Below are 18162 nucleotides of genomic sequence, written 5' to 3' on the forward strand. Positions count from 1 at the left end.
ATATATATATATATATATATATATATATATATATATATATATATATATATATATTTTTTTTTTTTTAAGAACGTGTTTGTTAAAATAAAATCTTGCTTCAGTGTAAACAAACAAACAAACAAACAAAAAAACTACTATCACCAACACTGGCACATGAAGCTGCATTTGTAGGCTGTTAAGGGCACTCCTAAGCAGCAGTTGGTAGTACTGTACGCTATAAATATACTCTACCCCGCCACATTTGATTATACAGCACTATATAATGAATTACATGATATACTTTAAGTTTAAACGAGCATCTTATAAAATTGTGTAATGTTATGTCATCAAAGGGAAACCTGAGAAAAAGCTTCATGTGGACTCTAATGTTGTTTTGTCATTTTTGAGGATTCCAGCCACCTTGACAAATTGTTTAAACTTGGCCAGGCAGTTAAGGCTAAAGTGGTTCAAGTGAGTCTCAAGCCTCAGCGATTGTTACTGTCACTCATAGGTAGGCCAAACCTCATTAATCAATTTTATGGATGATGGAAAAATTGCTCATACAGTTCCTGGATGCATTCACTTTTGTTTTTAGGCATTCATGAACTGGAGGCAGGCACTATCTCTTTAGGAATGGTGACAAACATACTTCCGCACTTTGGCCTTGTTGTCAAACTCCCATTTGGTTGCATGGGAACTGCGGCTCTGACTGACCTCACTGATGCATACAAGCCTAACCTGTTGGCTACATTCAACAATGCTCAACTGCTGAGGTTAGTGATTACACCAACGACAGTCAAAACACACAATCCAGAACAAATGTATCAGAAAACTACCGGTTTGTCTCTGACACCTTTCAAATCATAAAATTGATTCATATGGAATCTTTCATTTTCAGTAAGCTCTTAAATTTACCCTCTTAAAAAGGCATGGGTTATTTATAGCTGGATCAAAGGCTTTCAGTCGAAAAATGCTCAAATATAACATTCAGCCACTAAAATGTGCTTTTGAGTTCAGAATGTGAATGTATAACTGAGACTTTACACAATCGGGATATTTGGGGCCAATGGGGGCGGAGGGTGTAATCCCCTCAGGCGATGACAACATCGAGCAGTAGAAATGTGTCTATTTAGATATGGTGTTCATTTATTGCTTTTACTTGTGCACTTTTTGTGGTATCAAAAAAAGTTTGAAGAATTTTGCCTGTGTTTAACAAGCTCTGTCATGCTCAAAGTAATTATATGCTGATACAAGGACCGTGATTTGAATATCAAGACCTGAAATAAGTGGATTCGTCTCTGTGTTTTTGAGGCAACATTTTTATTTTGCAACACATCAAAACACATTGATAACTTAAACTGAGAAGCAACCACAGAGTTCTAAAAATTTTGCTGGGGTGGATGGACGCTCCCAACACACACTTTGGCTGGCTGCTTGTGTATCTGAGCACATTGCATCGCCCCTTGGTCAATAATCATCGCCTCTGTGGTGGCGGATAGGATACATTTCTGACATGTATTGTTTTAGGAAGGAATGACAAGGAAAAACAAAGAAACTTGACACATACAGTAGCAGTTTAACACCAGAAATAATTGTATTTTTGTATGACTACGTTAACATAACCACTATGTGTTATAATAAATTTACATTTCACATTTATTCTGTATTTTAATCATGGAAATAAATTACTTTCAATGGACTACGGTATGTACAGTTTTGCAAATTTGATACAGCCTAAATGAATTAGCTTGTATAGCACGTAGCTAAGCTAGCTTCACATTTGCCATCTAAAAATGTACTGACAATACACCAAATAAAGTCAATCTAAAAACCTTAAGAAAGAGCAGAAGTACAAATACTAAGATTGCAATGGTAATTATAAAATTTGTAAAAATTGTGTCCCATTGCCAAATAGCATCTTATTCTATTAATTTATCACTGTAAAATATTATTTAACATATTAAAATGGAGTCAAACATTTCAAGAACTGTGTTTTTTAAACACTTCTTTAACAAGGTGTAGTTTAGCAAAATCATACATTAGCATTGAGGCCAAGCCTGTTAGCAAGCAGTGGCCTTGCTTATCAGAGCTCAACATATTAAGGCCCAGTTTGGTGGAAAACAGCTCCTCAAGTCCTTATAGGTGGACTTTTTGCTAACCACAAATTTTATGTGGGTTACAGATCAATTCATGGTTGTAATAATTACAGTCAGATTAGGAAGGGGCAACTCTAGTCGTATTTCTTTGTTTTAACAACCACCAAAAAGTTCCCTAACTTTTGTTACGAGACGGAGTTTGAAGATACTTTGTTTTCACAAATTAATTACTCAATACTCTCTGTTGTTCACAGGTGTTACCTCCTAGGCAGTGAAAACGGCAAATGGCATTTATCGCTACGACCATCCAGGTACGGTATCTGACAGATACACTCAAAAATGTTGGGCTGTCTGGAACTTGCAACTTTATTGCTGCTGTTGATGCTCCTCTTCTCCAGGCTGAACCCAGAGAAGGCTAAGCAAGCAAAAGACACAGAGGTTTTATCCTTAAATGATCTGCGAGAAGGCCAGTTAATCAGAGGTTATGTCAAGTCTATCAGTGACCAGGGGATCTTTATAATGTAAGCACATGAATATATTTGCATTGACTTTTGCACAGGCACGAGCATCTAAAATGAACCTGTATTAAATGTGTCTTGTCATGGCTCATTGAAGACCCGAATGGAATCATGCCTTTTTACGTCATTCAGGTTGTCAAGCAGCATCACCGGGAGAGCTGAGCTTCAGCATTCTACAAAGTACTTTGTGAACAATTACAAGGTCCTCCATAGCCATCTGCCAATCAGCACCCCACTTATCACAAAGATCATCAGGTAAAATGCAGCAGATAGGCTGCAGATTAATTCAAAAATACATTGGTTAAGAAAAACTTTGTCGTAGCACAATGGAAACTGCTTCGCATTTTGGCCTCATACTTTTGAGTTTGGGGGTTTGAATCTAGACTTTATAGCCTTTGTCGATGATAAACCTAGTATATTTGATAAACATTGCTTTTATTTGATTCGATGTACACTGCAGCCTGTGCAATACATAAATCTGCAGCTCTGTCTGTTCTTATTCTTCTTCAGCATCGACAAAACAAAACAGTTAGTTGACCTGTCCCTCCTCTCCGTGGACACTGGGAAGGCAGACATCCTTCCAGAGTCCCTCCATCTGCCACTACGTCTCTTGGGAGAGGAGAAAAACAATTACAACCTTGAAATGAAAACGAAACGCACACGGTCTGAAAGTGAAGCGGTAACAAAACAGTTTTTCATTTCAACATACTTATAAATGTGCTGCATTTATCATTTTTCTGTTAACCCGTGCTATGCTACTTTGACCTTGGTTATACTATTAGAAAGAAGATGAGTCGGAGGCCTCAAAGAAGAAGAAAAAGAAGAAGAAGAAAACAAATCTTGTGGACAGCGACAGTGGAATTGAAGTTTACTTTAGAGAGGAAGAAGATGAGAATGACAAAGACATCAAATCTGCCGCTGTGAATGTAAGCAAACGTCTTGAATTTTCTGTTATTTGGGCCCTATTTGTTTACGCGCGTTTTAAATATGTCTCAACAGGTTTCCAGTTCATCGTCTCCTGTCAGACTGCAGGTTGCTACTGGGTTCTCCTGGGATCTTGGATTGTGCTCGTTGAAACCCGCTCTAGCAGACAAGCATGCCGACTCAAGTGATGAAGAGGAGCAAGACGAAAGCAGCAAGGTGAGCCGACCTTTTGCATTGTGATCGCTGTTACGAGTTGAGCCGTTTGTCTCATTACCTCTGTCTTCGTCAGACTCAGAAGAAGTCTCGGCATGAGCTGGAGCGGGAGAAAAAGGTGGCGGAGAAAGCCTTGACGCAGCGCGAGATTGAGCTGATGGACCCGCAGCTCAGGCCCCAGGATGCAGCTGCTTTTGAGCGCCTGCTTTTAGCCTCTCCCAACAGCTCCATTCTCTGGCTTCAGTACATGGCTCACCACCTGCAGGCCACCCAGATTGAGCAAGCCCGTGCTGTGGCAGAGAGGGCGCTTAAAACTATCTCTTTCAGGTGAGCTTATACCATATCAACACAGCTTTGGTGTTTGCTGCGTGTTTTTATTCGGGCAATGCTAACATTTGGGAATGCCAGTTGTTTTCATTGTTTGCCTTTGCCTTAATATTCACCGCTTTGTGTTGTCTCCTTTAACACTCTTTTTCTCTAGGTTAGTCTAATCCTACAGTTCTTATGCACGTGTCGTATTTGCTGTTGTCCTTTTACCAGAAATGAACATTTTTGTGGCTTTTGATAAAATGGCTAAAATGATTCGTGCCTGTAGCGTTTGCATTTCTGTTAAGGTACTGGTGTGGATTCAGATTGTGGGATGTGTTTTATATGCGTAAAGATATTGTCATTTTCAGTGGTTTGCCGTATTTCTTGTTAAAATATTTTGTTTTTGGTTTATGTTCAGAGAGGAGCAAGAGAAGCTGAATGTCTGGGTGGCACTGCTAAACTTAGAAAACATGTACGGCACCCAGGAGAGCCTCAAGAAAGTTTTTGAGCGAGCCCTCCAGTTCTGTGAGCCCATGCCCGTCTATCAGCAACTGGCGGACATCTACTCCAAATCTGACAAGATCAAGGTATTAATTATAGGCCTTGAATATTCCCACGCCGAAAGGTTCGAGTCACAAATGGCAAAATATGCGTGTTTGGTTTTTGGCCGAAATAATTAAAACTAAAACATTACGCCAGACAACCGAATAAGTATCTCTCTGAACTTCACACAAGATCAGGAGCTTTCAAGATGGTACCTTATGGCAGTTAGCACGCAGAAGGAGAGGGCCATCACTTGGTTGTCAACTATTGTAAAGCATTTTAACGGAGCACAAAAAGAGTACTGCCTAGTTACCACAGACGAGCAGAAAGGCTAACAATCATCTCAAACGCCAACAGCGTGTTGCGAAGTCAAACTAGAGAATAAACACACCAAATAATACATGGATAACCAGGCCTTCATTTTGAAGCAAGCCTTTGTATCTGTGACAGCAGAACGGCAACATCGAGTCCTCGCAACTCTGGTTTTATTGCCATCACATTACAGGGCTACCAAAATCAACACACGACCATAAAAAAAAAAAAAATCATATTCAATTGCTGATTAAGGACACAAAAAATGCTAGTCAATTACGTTGTCTTTTTATGAAACAGCACAGGTCTTCTGCATTAGCCCTAGCCAATAACTATAAATGCAGTGCAGACGGTGCATTCAAAAGCAGTTGGACACTTACAACTCAGACATAAAAAGCCTGTCAATCAATTAAACATCAATAACGCAAAATGTCTATTTTTTTTAAATTGGACTTTCTGTCACTATAAAAGCTGACGCATCAAGAATGGTGGGGGTGAATTAACTTTGATATTTTACTTAACAATAAATGGTCCATCTAGCCACCAGTGTTGGGCAAGTTACTTCAAAACTGTAATTTGGGGGGGGGGTCCTCATTTCCAGTTTTGGCCAAATATTTCCACTTCGTTGCACCCCTAACTAATATACAATTTGTAGACTGTTTATGTTGGACCAATGGCAAATCAGTATACTGTAACAATTCTATGAAAAATGACTGTTGCTTGAGCGGAACATTGTATGTGTCTCTTTCTCCATGTTTTGGTCAGGAAGCGGAGAACTTGTATAAGTCAATGGTGAAACGTTTCCGTCAAAACAAAGCAGTCTGGCTGAGCTATGGAACCTTCCTGCTTCAGCAGGGCCAGAATGATGCTGCCAGCGCTGTTTTGCATAGGGCGCTTAACAGTCTACCATCCAAAGAAAGTAAGTAAAATGGCCTTGCTTCTTTTTTTTTTTTTTTGTGCAGCATCTCACTTTTTTTCCTTCTATTGTGACAACACTGACAAGTGCCTTTTCTCGCCAGTGTTTTGTAAAGTTTGCATACCCCCTCAAATAACTGGCTAGAGAATGATTCAGCTGATGTAGTGACAGCTTAGTCAGGGTTAAAAAGTCAACTATGTCTTTCCCACAGTCATTGGAGTGTCATTGTTTGCTGACGCTGGGGATCTACTGTTCATCAGAGGGCATCAGTAATGATGGGATGGTCAATTTCCAAAGCGAAACTTTACTGAGAATAATATTGACACTGGGCCTAATTTGGACATCTTTACTAAGGGCGTGCTATCTTTTGACTCTCCACTTTTCTTCAGTACTGTACATTGATTCACCAGTCGGTTCATACACCAACAACACAAATTTATAGTAAACTGTTTAAAGTTCACTATCTAGGAAGAGTTTTCATTAAAGCACATGATGATGCTGTGTGTGTGTGTGTGTGTGATGCCAGCTGTTAAGGTATTGATCATTTCCAGGTAAAAAAGCATGCTGTACCCTTCTATGCTAATGCAGGATACATCCACAATAATAAAAGATTTTTTGAAATAATAGTTTAATATTTTATGATTATATACTGTAGTTTTTGTAAAAAAAATAAAAAAATAATAATAATAATTTGCTTGTGTAGTTATGTCTAATTTTAAGTTCCTTCCTGCTACATGGACCAATTTTGAAACATTGCTATTTGCCATCAGGTGTGGACGTGATCACAAAGTTTGCTCTCCTGGAGTTTCGTTATGGAAACACGGAAAAGGGTTGCACAATGTTTGACAAAGTTTTGACAAGCTACCCGAAACGCACAGACCTCTGGTCTGTTTACATCGACCTCATGGTCAAGCATGGATCACAGAAGGAAGTCCGGTAAGAATAACTTTTTTTAAAGCATGTTTTGGCTGCCGAAACATTTCAACTAGGTCCTCTGTAGAATTGTTAGCAGGTTAAGAAAGTTTTTGCATGTACCTGTACTGTATAGTCATATTAATCTAAATCAACACACAGGGCCATCTTTGATCGTGTGATCCACCTGAGTGTGTCAGCAAAGAAAATCAAGTTCTTCTTTAAACGCTACCTGGAGTATGAGAAGAAGCACGGCACACCACAGAGCATCCAGGCTGTCAAAGAAAAGGCAACGGAATTTGTGGAAGGCAAAGGCGGCGAGGCTGCCAGTTAAGAGACCAAACATACAATTCCGCATGAGTGAAATGTCCTTGCGCAGCCGCCGGTGGTCAGATGATGGCGCGCAGCAGCAACTTGGAAAAATAATACCCCTCACACACTGACAGGTCAAACGGAAGTGAACCTGAGGCCGCCGAACACAAAACATCTTGTTCCCTCATATAAAACATTAAGTCTGTGACAGTATGCAGGGCGTACAGTCATGCATATCGTGAATGCTTGTTGCGGATGCATGACATATCCTTAAAGCTACATAATGCCGACATTCTTTACTTTGAGTTTACGTGTTTTGTCTTTGCAGAATAGGAACTTAAAGACTCAAATCAACCTTTGTAAAATGTATGTATTATTAAGTATAAGTGTGATTGGGATCGAACAGGAATAAAATTGTTTATTCTCTCTTTTTAATGTGTTCTCTTTGAATGAGTTTTGCCTATTTTGAGTAATTGTAATTTCGTTGTAGAGCATTAGCATGACAACAAATCTATTGTTACAATACATTACATGACATTTTATTTAAAACAAATACAAAATAACAATATATATATTGGGACACGTTTAAGTACAATACATACAGGCTAAATTTCTATCCTCTTTGAAAAGGAAAGCTCTTGGTACACAATCTCAAAACAAAAACTGCCATCTTAAATCCTTTATGCTGGTCACAATGTCATCCAGAAGTTGTGATGTCATCCAGAGAGCGTGCCTACCGCTCGAGTATTTCACCTACACAGTTGGCAGTATTGATTGTAAAATACATGTGTGGGTTACGCTGCGACTGACGTGGTTTGTGCTGGCTGGATTGGTAACACCCCTGAGATGGTTAGAGGTATCAGTACTGCTCCCGCTGCTGCTGTTCGACTGTCTCCAGCAGTGCTGCGTGCAGTCTTGGTGTCTGCCTTTTCAGTTGAGCTGTTGTTGAGCAGTGCAGTATGGAAGCTAAGTGAGGATCAATGTAATGAGTGTCTTATTTATACATCCTTTCCCATCTCCTGACCTTGCCAAATCATGTTTGCATTCGTCGATACTCAATTCCCACTTAAAAATATTGCTCGAAGGGCAACGGCGATATCGTCACTTGAGATCGTTTACGGCATTGCCTGTGAGATCGTATCTCTAGTCCTATTAAAATGGATGTTTTTTTGTTTTTGTTTTTGCAAGAGAAGTCTGCCCATTTCTCCCAGCTTCACACCTCCTCAGGCTCCATAGGACCCTCAGCACCCTGCGGGGCATCTGTGTGGAGCCGCAAGATGGGTTTGTTACACATTGGGCAAACGCTGCGGATCTCCAGCCACTTTAGCAGGCACCTAAAGGGATGGAAACCGTTTTTAGAATTGGCCCAAGAACGTACCATATACAGTGTATATATTCTGTATATATACATGTATTTTTTTAATACATTAGAATACAGTTAAAAGGCACACTTTAAAAAAAATACTCATGAGTATTTTATTATACTGTCAATTAGAGCAGTGGTCCCCAACCTTTTGACCACCACGGACCGTTCAACGCCTTAGATCGCTGTGACTGTTAAAGCTTCAGAAAGCAGGAGTGTGTTTTGCTGCATTTACCGTAATGCCCCAAAAGCTCCCACAGGCACATGCAAAAAGTTACACATACTCCCTTTAAGTAATTTGAAATGGAGTGAAAAAATAAAAACAATTTGCAAGCATTTCTAAACTTTTGATTGGAACTGACATCTAAAAATGTGCTATTTTAATGTCTTGAAAGTGACATAATTCTCACAATTACATCTAGGAAACAAACAAACACTGTAATTTAAATTTAATTTAAATACCAAGTATTTTGCCAAGTCACGGTGAGCTACAATAGAAGCATGAAAGAGCCGCATGTGGCTCCGGAGCCGTGGGTTGCAGACCCATGTTCTAACCAGCCGCGCTCACGTGTGATTTTCACTCAGACAACGCTGTGTCCTAAGAATAAATAAAATCAAGTACTGTCCTCACTTTGCCAGCTCTCAACACATCTTTGCACTAGATGCTTCCTGCCTAATCTGGCACTTATTTTTTCTTAAATACTCAGCATCCACTTCGACCTGTTGAGCCTGGAAGGGGGGTCTTCCCACCTGTGGTGCCTTCTGAAGATTTCCTATTTTCCCCAAATGGCGTTTTTGACTTTTTCCTTCTCCTGGGAGCTTTGTTCAGGGGATGCCATTGTGTATTTGTGACGAAAAGAAGTCTCTGTATGACTTCTTTTCGCCTGTGTAGCCCTTTGAGACTTTGGTGATTCAGGGCTATACAAATAAACTTGATTTGATCTGATTTTGATTTACCGTCCTCACTGTCACGTTAGGCCGGTTAGGTGAGGACAGTACTTTTTTTTTTTTTGTGGACTGCGTTCGCTGCATTCTCTCACTTTTTTAGGTACTTTAAAAGAAGAAGAAGAAGTAATCCCCCCCAATAAAGCAATTTCTATTGAATTTGTATTATAACAGTCAAGTGAAAATGTTACAGATCTTGACCTGAAATTGTAAAAGCATTACAAAGTGGTGTTAGTGTCCAAATTTCATTCTTATATACTCACTTCTTGTGAAATGCATGTGAGCACGGGCACACCCCCAGTTCGTCTCTGGTCCTGAATTCTTCCAGACACACTGCGCAGGTTTGCTGCCGAAAACAGAAACAGCAATGCAAGGGTAAATTCATTATTGTGTTATTGTATAATCCATGAAAAGGCAGACATTTTTTAAATCAATCAAGCAAACAAATGAACGTGTTTTGTTCTGTCGCCATGTTTCAAAGCATAAAATAGGGCGTTGTATATTATTTTTTTCTTTTCATAACAATGTCTATTTTTGAGCATCAACAACTGCACTTCTCCTTCCATCCACCTCTAACTTTGGAATATTTAAATGCGGTCATTTATAAGACAGCAAAAAGAGAAGAGTACTCTTATGATGCATCTAAAATAGGCACAGCTATTCTTAGCGGGCCTAATTCTGCCACTTGAAGAGCCAAAAGTACTTAGTATGTATTTGCCATAATAGAAAGCCATTTCGTGCACATGGCCAGTAACTGCATATTGCATGTTAACAACAGCTGAGGCTTGAACTTCATCAAATAAATCGCTCACCCCAGCTAATAAAGAGTCAGGCAAAAACACGGGCTGCATTCCGCACAGGCTCTAAGCCAACCTTTGAGCCAGAACGCATATTTTACATTTGAAAAATCTCTCGCACACCACCAGATAATAATGTCACAAAAAGTGAATTACATAGGTAAAGTATCTTCTAGCATCTTCTAGGGGGAACAATGAAGAACATTTATCTACATATTTGTGCTGGCAATGGCAGAAATTTGAACAATGAAACTACAATGACATGTAAATAATTTTTGGGCTATCCATCTTGGTAAACCGCTAGTCTTCACAAGTGTCACAGCCTTGCTGGGACCTACCCTTGCTGTCTTTGGGCAGCAGGCGTTGTACGCCCTGAACTGGTGTCCGGCCAATCGCAAGGCGCACCGAAATGAACGAGCGTTCACGCTCACAATTTAAAGTGACCAACAATATACCTATGATGCATGGTTTTGGGAATGCGGGAGGAAATTGGCATAACCGGTCTCTACCGTGCATCCCATTGTTGGACCAATCGATCAAAATGAAGATATATTTTCTACAGCGCAATCTGTTCTAATGCAAGAAATGTTTATACATGTAAAAGCTATACAAAACAGAACCACTTACTCCAAGCAGGCTGAGTTTCTTGCTTGCTCCTTTTAGCACCACCTACAGTGAAAAATGAGTATGGAAGGATGAGTATATAGTGGAATATAGTGTCAGGACAAATCATAAATATAACAACTTCACATGGGCTATACTGTATACCCTGAAATGACTGACCTCATATTACGTCTGTTTGATGCATAGAAAGCTAGTCTAATATTAGCTCCAAAATTGTCGCATTCAGTGTACCCTGATACACTCTTCTGGAAGGTGGTGTTAGGTTGCGAGGCTGAATGAAAAAAGCCTGACATGCTGTGGTAGGATTTAGTGCCTGTCTCAGAGTGTGCTGTTACACGTGCAAATACTGCAGTGAGTAGAGATGGGCGGATCGATACTGAAATATCAATATGTTAATCCACTGTGCTCAATTTTAGTATTAATATAAACTATCAACATCAGGAATTAATTGAGATTTTCTTAATCATCTGTCAAATTTATGAGACAGAATCATCTCCATTTTGGGGAGATTTTTATCGAATTTTACATTTGTCCTTCTGAACACACAGAAGCAATAGCGTCTGTTCATACCTACTCTTACATCCTAAAGTAAACCCATGCCAAACACCCTTTTCCCCCGCCCTTCACCAACATGTGCGACATGTGTGGTAACAAAATAGCTTGAAGTACTTTGATGATGTGTTCGCCCCAAATGGTTTCATGTGTGTATGCATACATACATACATATGTATATACATACATATGTATGTGTGTGTGTGTGTGTGTGTGTGTGTGTGTGTGTGTATATATATATATATATATATATATATATATATATATATATATATATATATATATATATATATATATATATATATATATATATATAGAGAGAGAGAGAGAGAGAGAGAGAGAGAGAGAGAGAGAGAGAGGTAGATATACAGTATATAGATATAGATATATATATATAGATAGATATATATATATATATATAGATATAGATAGCAGTAAGTGACATACCTCGTTGTAGCTGAACTGCTCCCTTGTTCCTTGTTGTTTCAACCTGTTGGATAAAAAATAAATAAATAGCACGAGTGTTGGGAGTAATGCAGTATAAAAGTAACCTAATTACTGTAATGTATTACTTTTTGCAGTAATGCGGTAGTGTAAAAAATTACACACAAAACAATAGTAATATTGTACTTTTTACAAGTGAGCGTAACACAATGCATTACAATGCATTTTTAGTCTGAAAGCGGTAGGGTTTTTTCCCCCAAATTCGTCAAAAACACCGTGAGATCAGAGGAGAAAAGTCCGGGGCAAAATGTTTATTTGCAGTTTTAGTATCTACTACAGCAGAGATGAATATGGCAGCAGCAGAAAACAGGTTGAATAAAGACAATACGTACACAAGATGGACATAGGCCCATTACTTTCAGTTCGTCAGATAAATAAAGAATATTAAGTAATAAATAAATAATAAAGAAATAAATTGGCCAAATAGGACCAGTCATTTGACAAACCATTTAGAGCGGGGCCGTGGTAATGTGAAGTTAGCGAAAATAAAACACGCGGAGGATTGCTATCTTTTGCTGAGGGATGGCACTTCTACCTCAATGGGGTTAGGAGATTTGTTGGGAGATATGCTGGTGCTTTCACCAGTGAATTTACCAGTATTTCGAAACCTTGTTCACAAGATTCTTGTCGCAATGAGCAATAATGACAAGGTAAGCTAACGCTAATTTTCGGTGTAGAATTGCTGTTAATAATAAGTCTATAAATAGTTCTGGTCAATGTGTATCAAGATGAGGCATACAAATTAGTATGTTAAACACCCTAACAATGATGTAGGCTAGCTGCTAACGTTAGCCCCACTGAAAGCATCTATTTTTGAAACATCCATCCCTAACCTAGCCAACTGATCTTGAATTTGAATATTAACATTGACATTGTGAAATGCACTTTCTGTTTTTGCCTACACCATAAACAACACATCACTATGCTGTGAAGTGAAATTATAAAGGGATTAAAATACAAAAAAAAAATATTTTGCATTTTATCTTAAAAGGTTTGTAATACAATACAAATTAAATGATTTGTACTGGTTTTAGGCTAAAGCCAATCCTTCACTGGCTGTGTAATGAGTGTAATGAGCTACAATTAGAATGGCAAAGCCACATTTCTAGTTATGGTGGTGAGAGTATAAAAGTAATGCAATAGTAATGTAATGCATTGCATTTCAAATACAGTAATATTGTAATATACCTAGTTAATTTGAAATGACAGTAATAAGTAATAAATAATGCATTCTAGAAATGTAATAGCAGTGTAATGCATTACATTTCAAATACAGTCATATTATAATGCGGCTAATTAATTTGAAATGACAGTAATGAGTAATAAATGATGCATTACAGTTTTGAAGTAACTTGCCCAACACTGTCTAGCACAATACTACATGCCATAATTTCAGTGAAGAAGCTCCATCCTAACGAAAGGGATGAGTGAGTGAATCTCCATTGTGTTAGACTTGCTTTCTGCAGAAAAAGGCCCTTGGGAGGTTTGATTAGTGCTCTAGTCTCTGGAATGAAAGTGTCACATGATGATGCCTTAAAGTGACACATTGAGTGACATTACATGATTTTTAAAATTTGTCTGGGTTTAGTGTTAAGGCCTTAAAAAAATTGAATGTTATTTACACAGAGCTACCACCTACAGCAGATGAAAAAAAAAGCCTATAGAATTTCACTTTCATAATGGTTTATCTGAATTACTCATAATATTTTCTCAAAAAAATTATGGATAGATAGATAGATAGATAGATAGATAGATAGATAGATAGATAGATAGATAGATAGATAGATAGATAGATAGATAGATAGATAGATAGATAGATAGATAGATAGATAGAATCTTGATCCCTATTTTTTCCCTATGTCATATTCATGATTTCATCATCTCCCAAAGGTATGTTCAAATTCCCACTCCGATGTATATATTTTGGGTTGCACACCACACAGCAGATCAAATACTGTACATGGATGTAAAACTGAGGGGTGGGCAAACAGTGCTGTACCTCTTGAGTAAGGGTGGCGCTTTTGCTCATGGACACTTCAACAATCGCTAGGAAGCATTCTGATCTTTTACCAGACTACCAGTAGTTGCCAAGGTTTACAATACAAAAAAAGTTGGAAAAAGAGTGCCTGGACTTAAATACTGCCAGAAATCAGTCCTATAGGACATAATATAGCTAACTAAAAGACACTGGATAGCAACTGATACGTAAGGTGCAATCCAGTCTTCTCCTATCACTAAAAATAATACTATACAAAGATTGTCAATAAATGACCAGCAACTCCTCAGCAACTGTTATCACATTAACGTTTTTCAAAGAATCAACACAAAATCGGACTACATGCTATAAAGTGAGGTATCAGAATGCTGGTCTAGCGGGTGCAATTAGTTGCTATGCGGTGAAAACGCATCGCTGTCTCAAATCCTCCCTCAAATATACTCTTCTCCAATTCCTGTCCAGCAAATCAGACTAGATGAGGCCAACCCCCGCTCTCATCCCTTGTACCTACCGGAAAAGGTAGCAGCAGAAGATGAGACTGAGCATGAAGACGAAGAGGCCGATGCCCAGCACAATGACATACACATTGAGAGGCAGGTGATACATGTCAGACGTCATGCTGCAGTCGTGTTCAGAGCTCAGAGAATTCAAACCACACAGGCAGCCTGCCAAAAAGAAATATTGGAATAAGACAACGGAATAAGACAACGTCATGATCATTCGTTTCCCCAAGAAGAATTTCTGGGTGCCTGCCTGCAAAAAATCTCACCGTGTTTGAGTCACGTAGTTCAAGTTTGTGTTACTTATACCCCCATAACTTGAGATTATTTATTTATTTATTTATTTTCAGTTTGGCCAGGAATACCTGGTGATGCTGCTGGGACGCAAGTGTGTCCATGGAGCTGAGGCTGTGGCACAGCGGTGGCAACCCTAACCCTCGTAGGGCTACCTATTAATTGGCTGTGAAGCAGACAAACACAGCGAACAGACACGCCACCATCTGTTCCCCAGACTCAATGGAGTAGTGTGTGCATGTGTGACACCACTTGGGGGTTGAGTGCTTGCTTGGAGTGTTTAAGAAAGTGTATGTCTGTCTTCATTTGGAAGGCCATAAACGTGTATGTTGCAGGTGGTGGTGGGGATTTCAAATGAGAATGAACTTGGGACCAAACAGCCATTTGGCAATACAATAGCAGCGGAAGCCCCACTTCCACTAGCCACATGTGACCCTATTAATTTACAGCAAGCAGGCTTTTCGCCAGCCTCTAAATGTCCGTGTGTCTCTCTTCAGAGTCAATGAATGGGTACAGCTTGCACTGTGTGGGAGGTATGATAATTTGACATAGCTGGAGGTTAGGGGATTTAAAGATAAGGGGGCAGGGAAACTTAATGAGAGATAGACTTCATGGGCAAAATGGATACCAGGCCATACAGGAACTAAAAATGGAACAAAGACTTTTGATGAACAACAAGTTTGAGGGGGTGATACAGTTAAAACATTTTTTCAATGATCTGGCTAAAAACAATTATGCACATTTGTATACAACTTTGTAAAATATCCGTACACAACATTTGAAAACAACTCATTTGAAAACTGCTGATCTAAGAACAATGTGTGAGATTTGTAATTTGGTCTTGGAAAAGGACCTGCCACATCTTTGATCTAGCTCACCCTATAGTTGTTTGTTGAGTTCCCAAGCTCTTGGACACTAAACTCTGCCATCATTTACATTACATGGCCTGAGCCAGACCGAAGCATACAATTGACAAAAATGACTTGACAAAAAGATGACAAATCAAGACTCATTTTGTTTTAGATAGATAGATAGATAGATAGATAGATAGATAGATAGATAGATAGATAGATAGATAGATAGATAGATAGATAGATAGATAGATAGGTAGGTAGGTAGGTAGGTAGGTAGGTAGGTAGGTAGGTAGGTAGGAAGATAATACCACAACTTTTACCCAATTGTGTCATCACTAAACCAGGCACAGCATATTAATATGAATATTAATATTCATATTAATATTCATAACAACAACAATAAAGACCTGATGTTCTTGAATGCATCTTATGCAAAAAACAAAAACACTAAGGCCTTTGTAGTTTGCCGAATCCATCATGCAGAGGCAGTCAACTATGAAGCAGAAACTGTTACTGTATGTTAAGAACTCAAAATACATGTTGGGGCTTCTTTAGTATCAAACAGATGGCAGAGAAATCCAGTGACTTACCGTTACACCATTGGAATGGTTGCATGAAATTTGATTCCAGGGGCAGCAGCAATAAATTCAGACCCTTTAAGAAGGAAGGCTGAGCCTTAATGGAGGCCAAACTCTTGTGCTCGTGGTCGGTTCCTGGGATCAGTCACCGTGTGCTGAGCTCCTCCAAACACAAGCCTTAAGTTTTTCAGATTTGCTCAGATTTCCATAAACCCTTGAGAGGTGTGGTTTTGTTGGTTCAGCAGTCTGCGCGCTCCAGCATTCCCAAATCTGGATTAAGCGCTCCGTGTTAAGATTGGGATGTTTGGGGCAAGAGTTTGGACCACATCTAAAAACCTTATGTGCTCTTGGATGCCAGCATGAATGATGTCATCAGAGAAGACAAAGAAATCTTGTTGTGTTGCTCGGACTGTCTCTCGCCTCATACCGTGGGTTATTTCGCAAGTTGTTGACAAAATGCGAATCATGCGCAGTCATAACAGCATCAACAGCACCGCCAATATTTGCACTCAAAGCAGACAAAGGCTCTCATTCACTTGTAATTTTTGTCTGCAGAATTGGCTCCAATGTCATCCGCCGACCGCAATGACAGTCGTCAATCAATGAAGGTAATAATCTGGCTTTAGTCTGCTTTGTCTTCCTTTTGCAAAGCTTCTTTTTTAACAGAGGATTTTCGCGGCTTTCGTTCTCCCCCCTCTCGTGTCCTCTGCTGTCTCCTCCTCTAGCCAGTCCACTGATGTTGCAGAGGGTATTCCACTTAAGAGTAGAAGCCAAAGATGTGCTCTACCTTAAAGGCTAAACAAAGTGAGGACCGCGCCAAACAACAGCCCTGAAGACGGCATCGCTGTTTTTGCTGCGGAGTGTTGTTTGTTTCTCAGTCAGTGCGTGTGTTTTTGTGTTTGTATGGTGAGGGGGGTCCTCTTCCTCCAACCATCTGCTCCTTCAGATGAAAAAAAATAATAACAGACAAAGGCAGTGTGTATCAGCAAGAGTGTATCTGTTGCAGTCAGTCTCTCGCACCTCCTGTAAGCTTTGTCATGGCACGCGTTTCCTCTTCCTCTCTCTCTCATTCCATGATGATTTTTAGTGAGCCTGCAGTCTGCCTTTTTTCTCCCGACGTCTCCTGCGCTGCTCCGCTCTGCCTTGGGTTTGTAAACAGATCTGTGCTCATGTGACCGTCCGTTTTTGCCTCGCAACTCTGCTCGGCCTCAGCCCTCCCTCCGTCTCTGTCCTCCAATCTGCAGACAGAAGGAAGGCAGAATGAGCCACGCGCTGACGAATGGGACGCCTGCAAGCATGCCGAAGTGTGTGTGTGTGTGTGTGTGTGTGTGTGCGAGTGTGTGTGTGTGTGTGTGTGTGTGTGTGTGTGTGTGTGTGTGTCTGTGCGCGTACACTTCTCTCTTGTATGTGAAAGGGAAAGCATAGAGGCTCTTGCAGCAAAGTCAAGCAAGGGAGGCCCTGGTCAGCTGCATGCATGCATGGTTGATGTCCTGGCAAACAAAACAATGCCATTTCTGCCAAGCAGACATGAGCCAGATGGCACACAGAACCCTATTCATCCTTTTCTTTCTATCACAAAAGCATACTATGGTGTTTGTGATTGCTTATTTTTTGGGAGTGAATGTTTCTCGGACTGACTTTGAGATAAATTCACTTCTGTGTCATTATCACTCTTCTTCACAATCTAGTGAGAAGCACATAGTTTCAAGTGAGAACCATCAACATAATAATGTGTCGGTATGGTATTGATCTATTGAAAGGGTCTATTTTAAGATGATGTCATATGCTATTCGCGCTTCCTGCATTGTCTCCAACTGTTACCAGCATCCCTGTACAATCACCTAACTGCATCTTAGAGCCATGACACGCAAAATGTCAAAATGCCGTGTTCATCTGATTTAATGGGTGAAACTGACACAAACACTACACAGGAATAAACATTTCTGTTATTGTGATAGTTGTTTACATTTGTGTGGAACTGCTCTCTATCATACCGAGAGCTGTTGCGAAATAGTTATCCACCCTCCTCTTTCTAAATTGGACAAAATCCCAAAATATGAATGCAGCTATCACACTAAACTCTCCTCACTCTTGTCTCTCGTGAGCGCACATACTTAATAA

At 39.6% G+C, this 18162-nt stretch overlaps 2 protein-coding genes and 1 long non-coding RNA gene across 4 annotated transcripts in view; 2 read left to right on the top strand and 1 right to left on the bottom strand.

Annotated features, from left to right (window-relative positions):
- Window positions 1–7464, top strand: part of pdcd11 (programmed cell death 11) — a 31092-nt gene extending 23628 nt beyond the window's left edge. Inside the window, exons 24-36 of the mRNA XM_088418644.1 lie at window positions 388–490; window positions 575–752; window positions 2330–2386; window positions 2474–2596; window positions 2726–2848; window positions 3104–3272; window positions 3376–3519; window positions 3593–3733; window positions 3807–4057; window positions 4458–4626; window positions 5660–5813; window positions 6581–6746; window positions 6885–7464. Of these exons, the coding sequence (XP_088274770.1) occupies window positions 388–490; window positions 575–752; window positions 2330–2386; window positions 2474–2596; window positions 2726–2848; window positions 3104–3272; window positions 3376–3519; window positions 3593–3733; window positions 3807–4057; window positions 4458–4626; window positions 5660–5813; window positions 6581–6746; window positions 6885–7056 (1950 nt within the window). The 3' untranslated portion in view covers window positions 7057–7464. The remainder of the gene's footprint in view (window positions 1–387; window positions 491–574; window positions 753–2329; window positions 2387–2473; window positions 2597–2725; window positions 2849–3103; window positions 3273–3375; window positions 3520–3592; window positions 3734–3806; window positions 4058–4457; window positions 4627–5659; window positions 5814–6580; window positions 6747–6884) is intronic.
- Window positions 7465–7546: 82 nt separating this feature from the next.
- On the bottom strand, window positions 7547–17246 carry LOC148420938 (RING finger protein 122). Of its 2 annotated transcripts, none has more exons than XM_088418648.1 (7): window positions 17062–17246; window positions 16054–16975; window positions 14327–14480; window positions 11763–11805; window positions 10767–10808; window positions 9606–9688; window positions 7547–8368 (listed from the first exon to the last, which is right to left on the bottom strand). In XM_088418648.1, the coding sequence occupies exons 2-7, from the start codon at window positions 16076–16078 to the stop codon at window positions 8248–8250; spliced, it is 468 nt and encodes a 155-aa protein (XP_088274774.1). In that variant the 5' UTR covers window positions 16079–16975; window positions 17062–17246; the 3' UTR covers window positions 7547–8247. The 2 variants fall into 2 exon arrangements, with proteins under 2 accessions (XP_088274774.1, XP_088274771.1); XM_088418645.1 differs by having other exon boundaries at window positions 16054–16981.
- On the top strand, window positions 9622–17936 carry LOC148420939 (uncharacterized). The gene is made up of 3 exons (XR_015866068.1): window positions 9622–9717; window positions 16597–16649; window positions 16767–17936. It is a non-coding gene; the product is annotated as an uncharacterized LOC148420939 (long non-coding RNA).
- The last annotated feature ends 226 nt before the right edge of the window (window positions 17937–18162 follow it).

The sequence above is a fragment of the Hippichthys cyanospilos genome, chromosome 7 (assembly GCF_059441005.1).
Source record: "Hippichthys cyanospilos isolate Australia breed blue-spotted pipefish chromosome 7, RoL_Hcya_1.0, whole genome shotgun sequence".
NCBI classification, from domain to species: domain Eukaryota; kingdom Metazoa; phylum Chordata; class Actinopteri; order Syngnathiformes; family Syngnathidae; genus Hippichthys; species Hippichthys cyanospilos.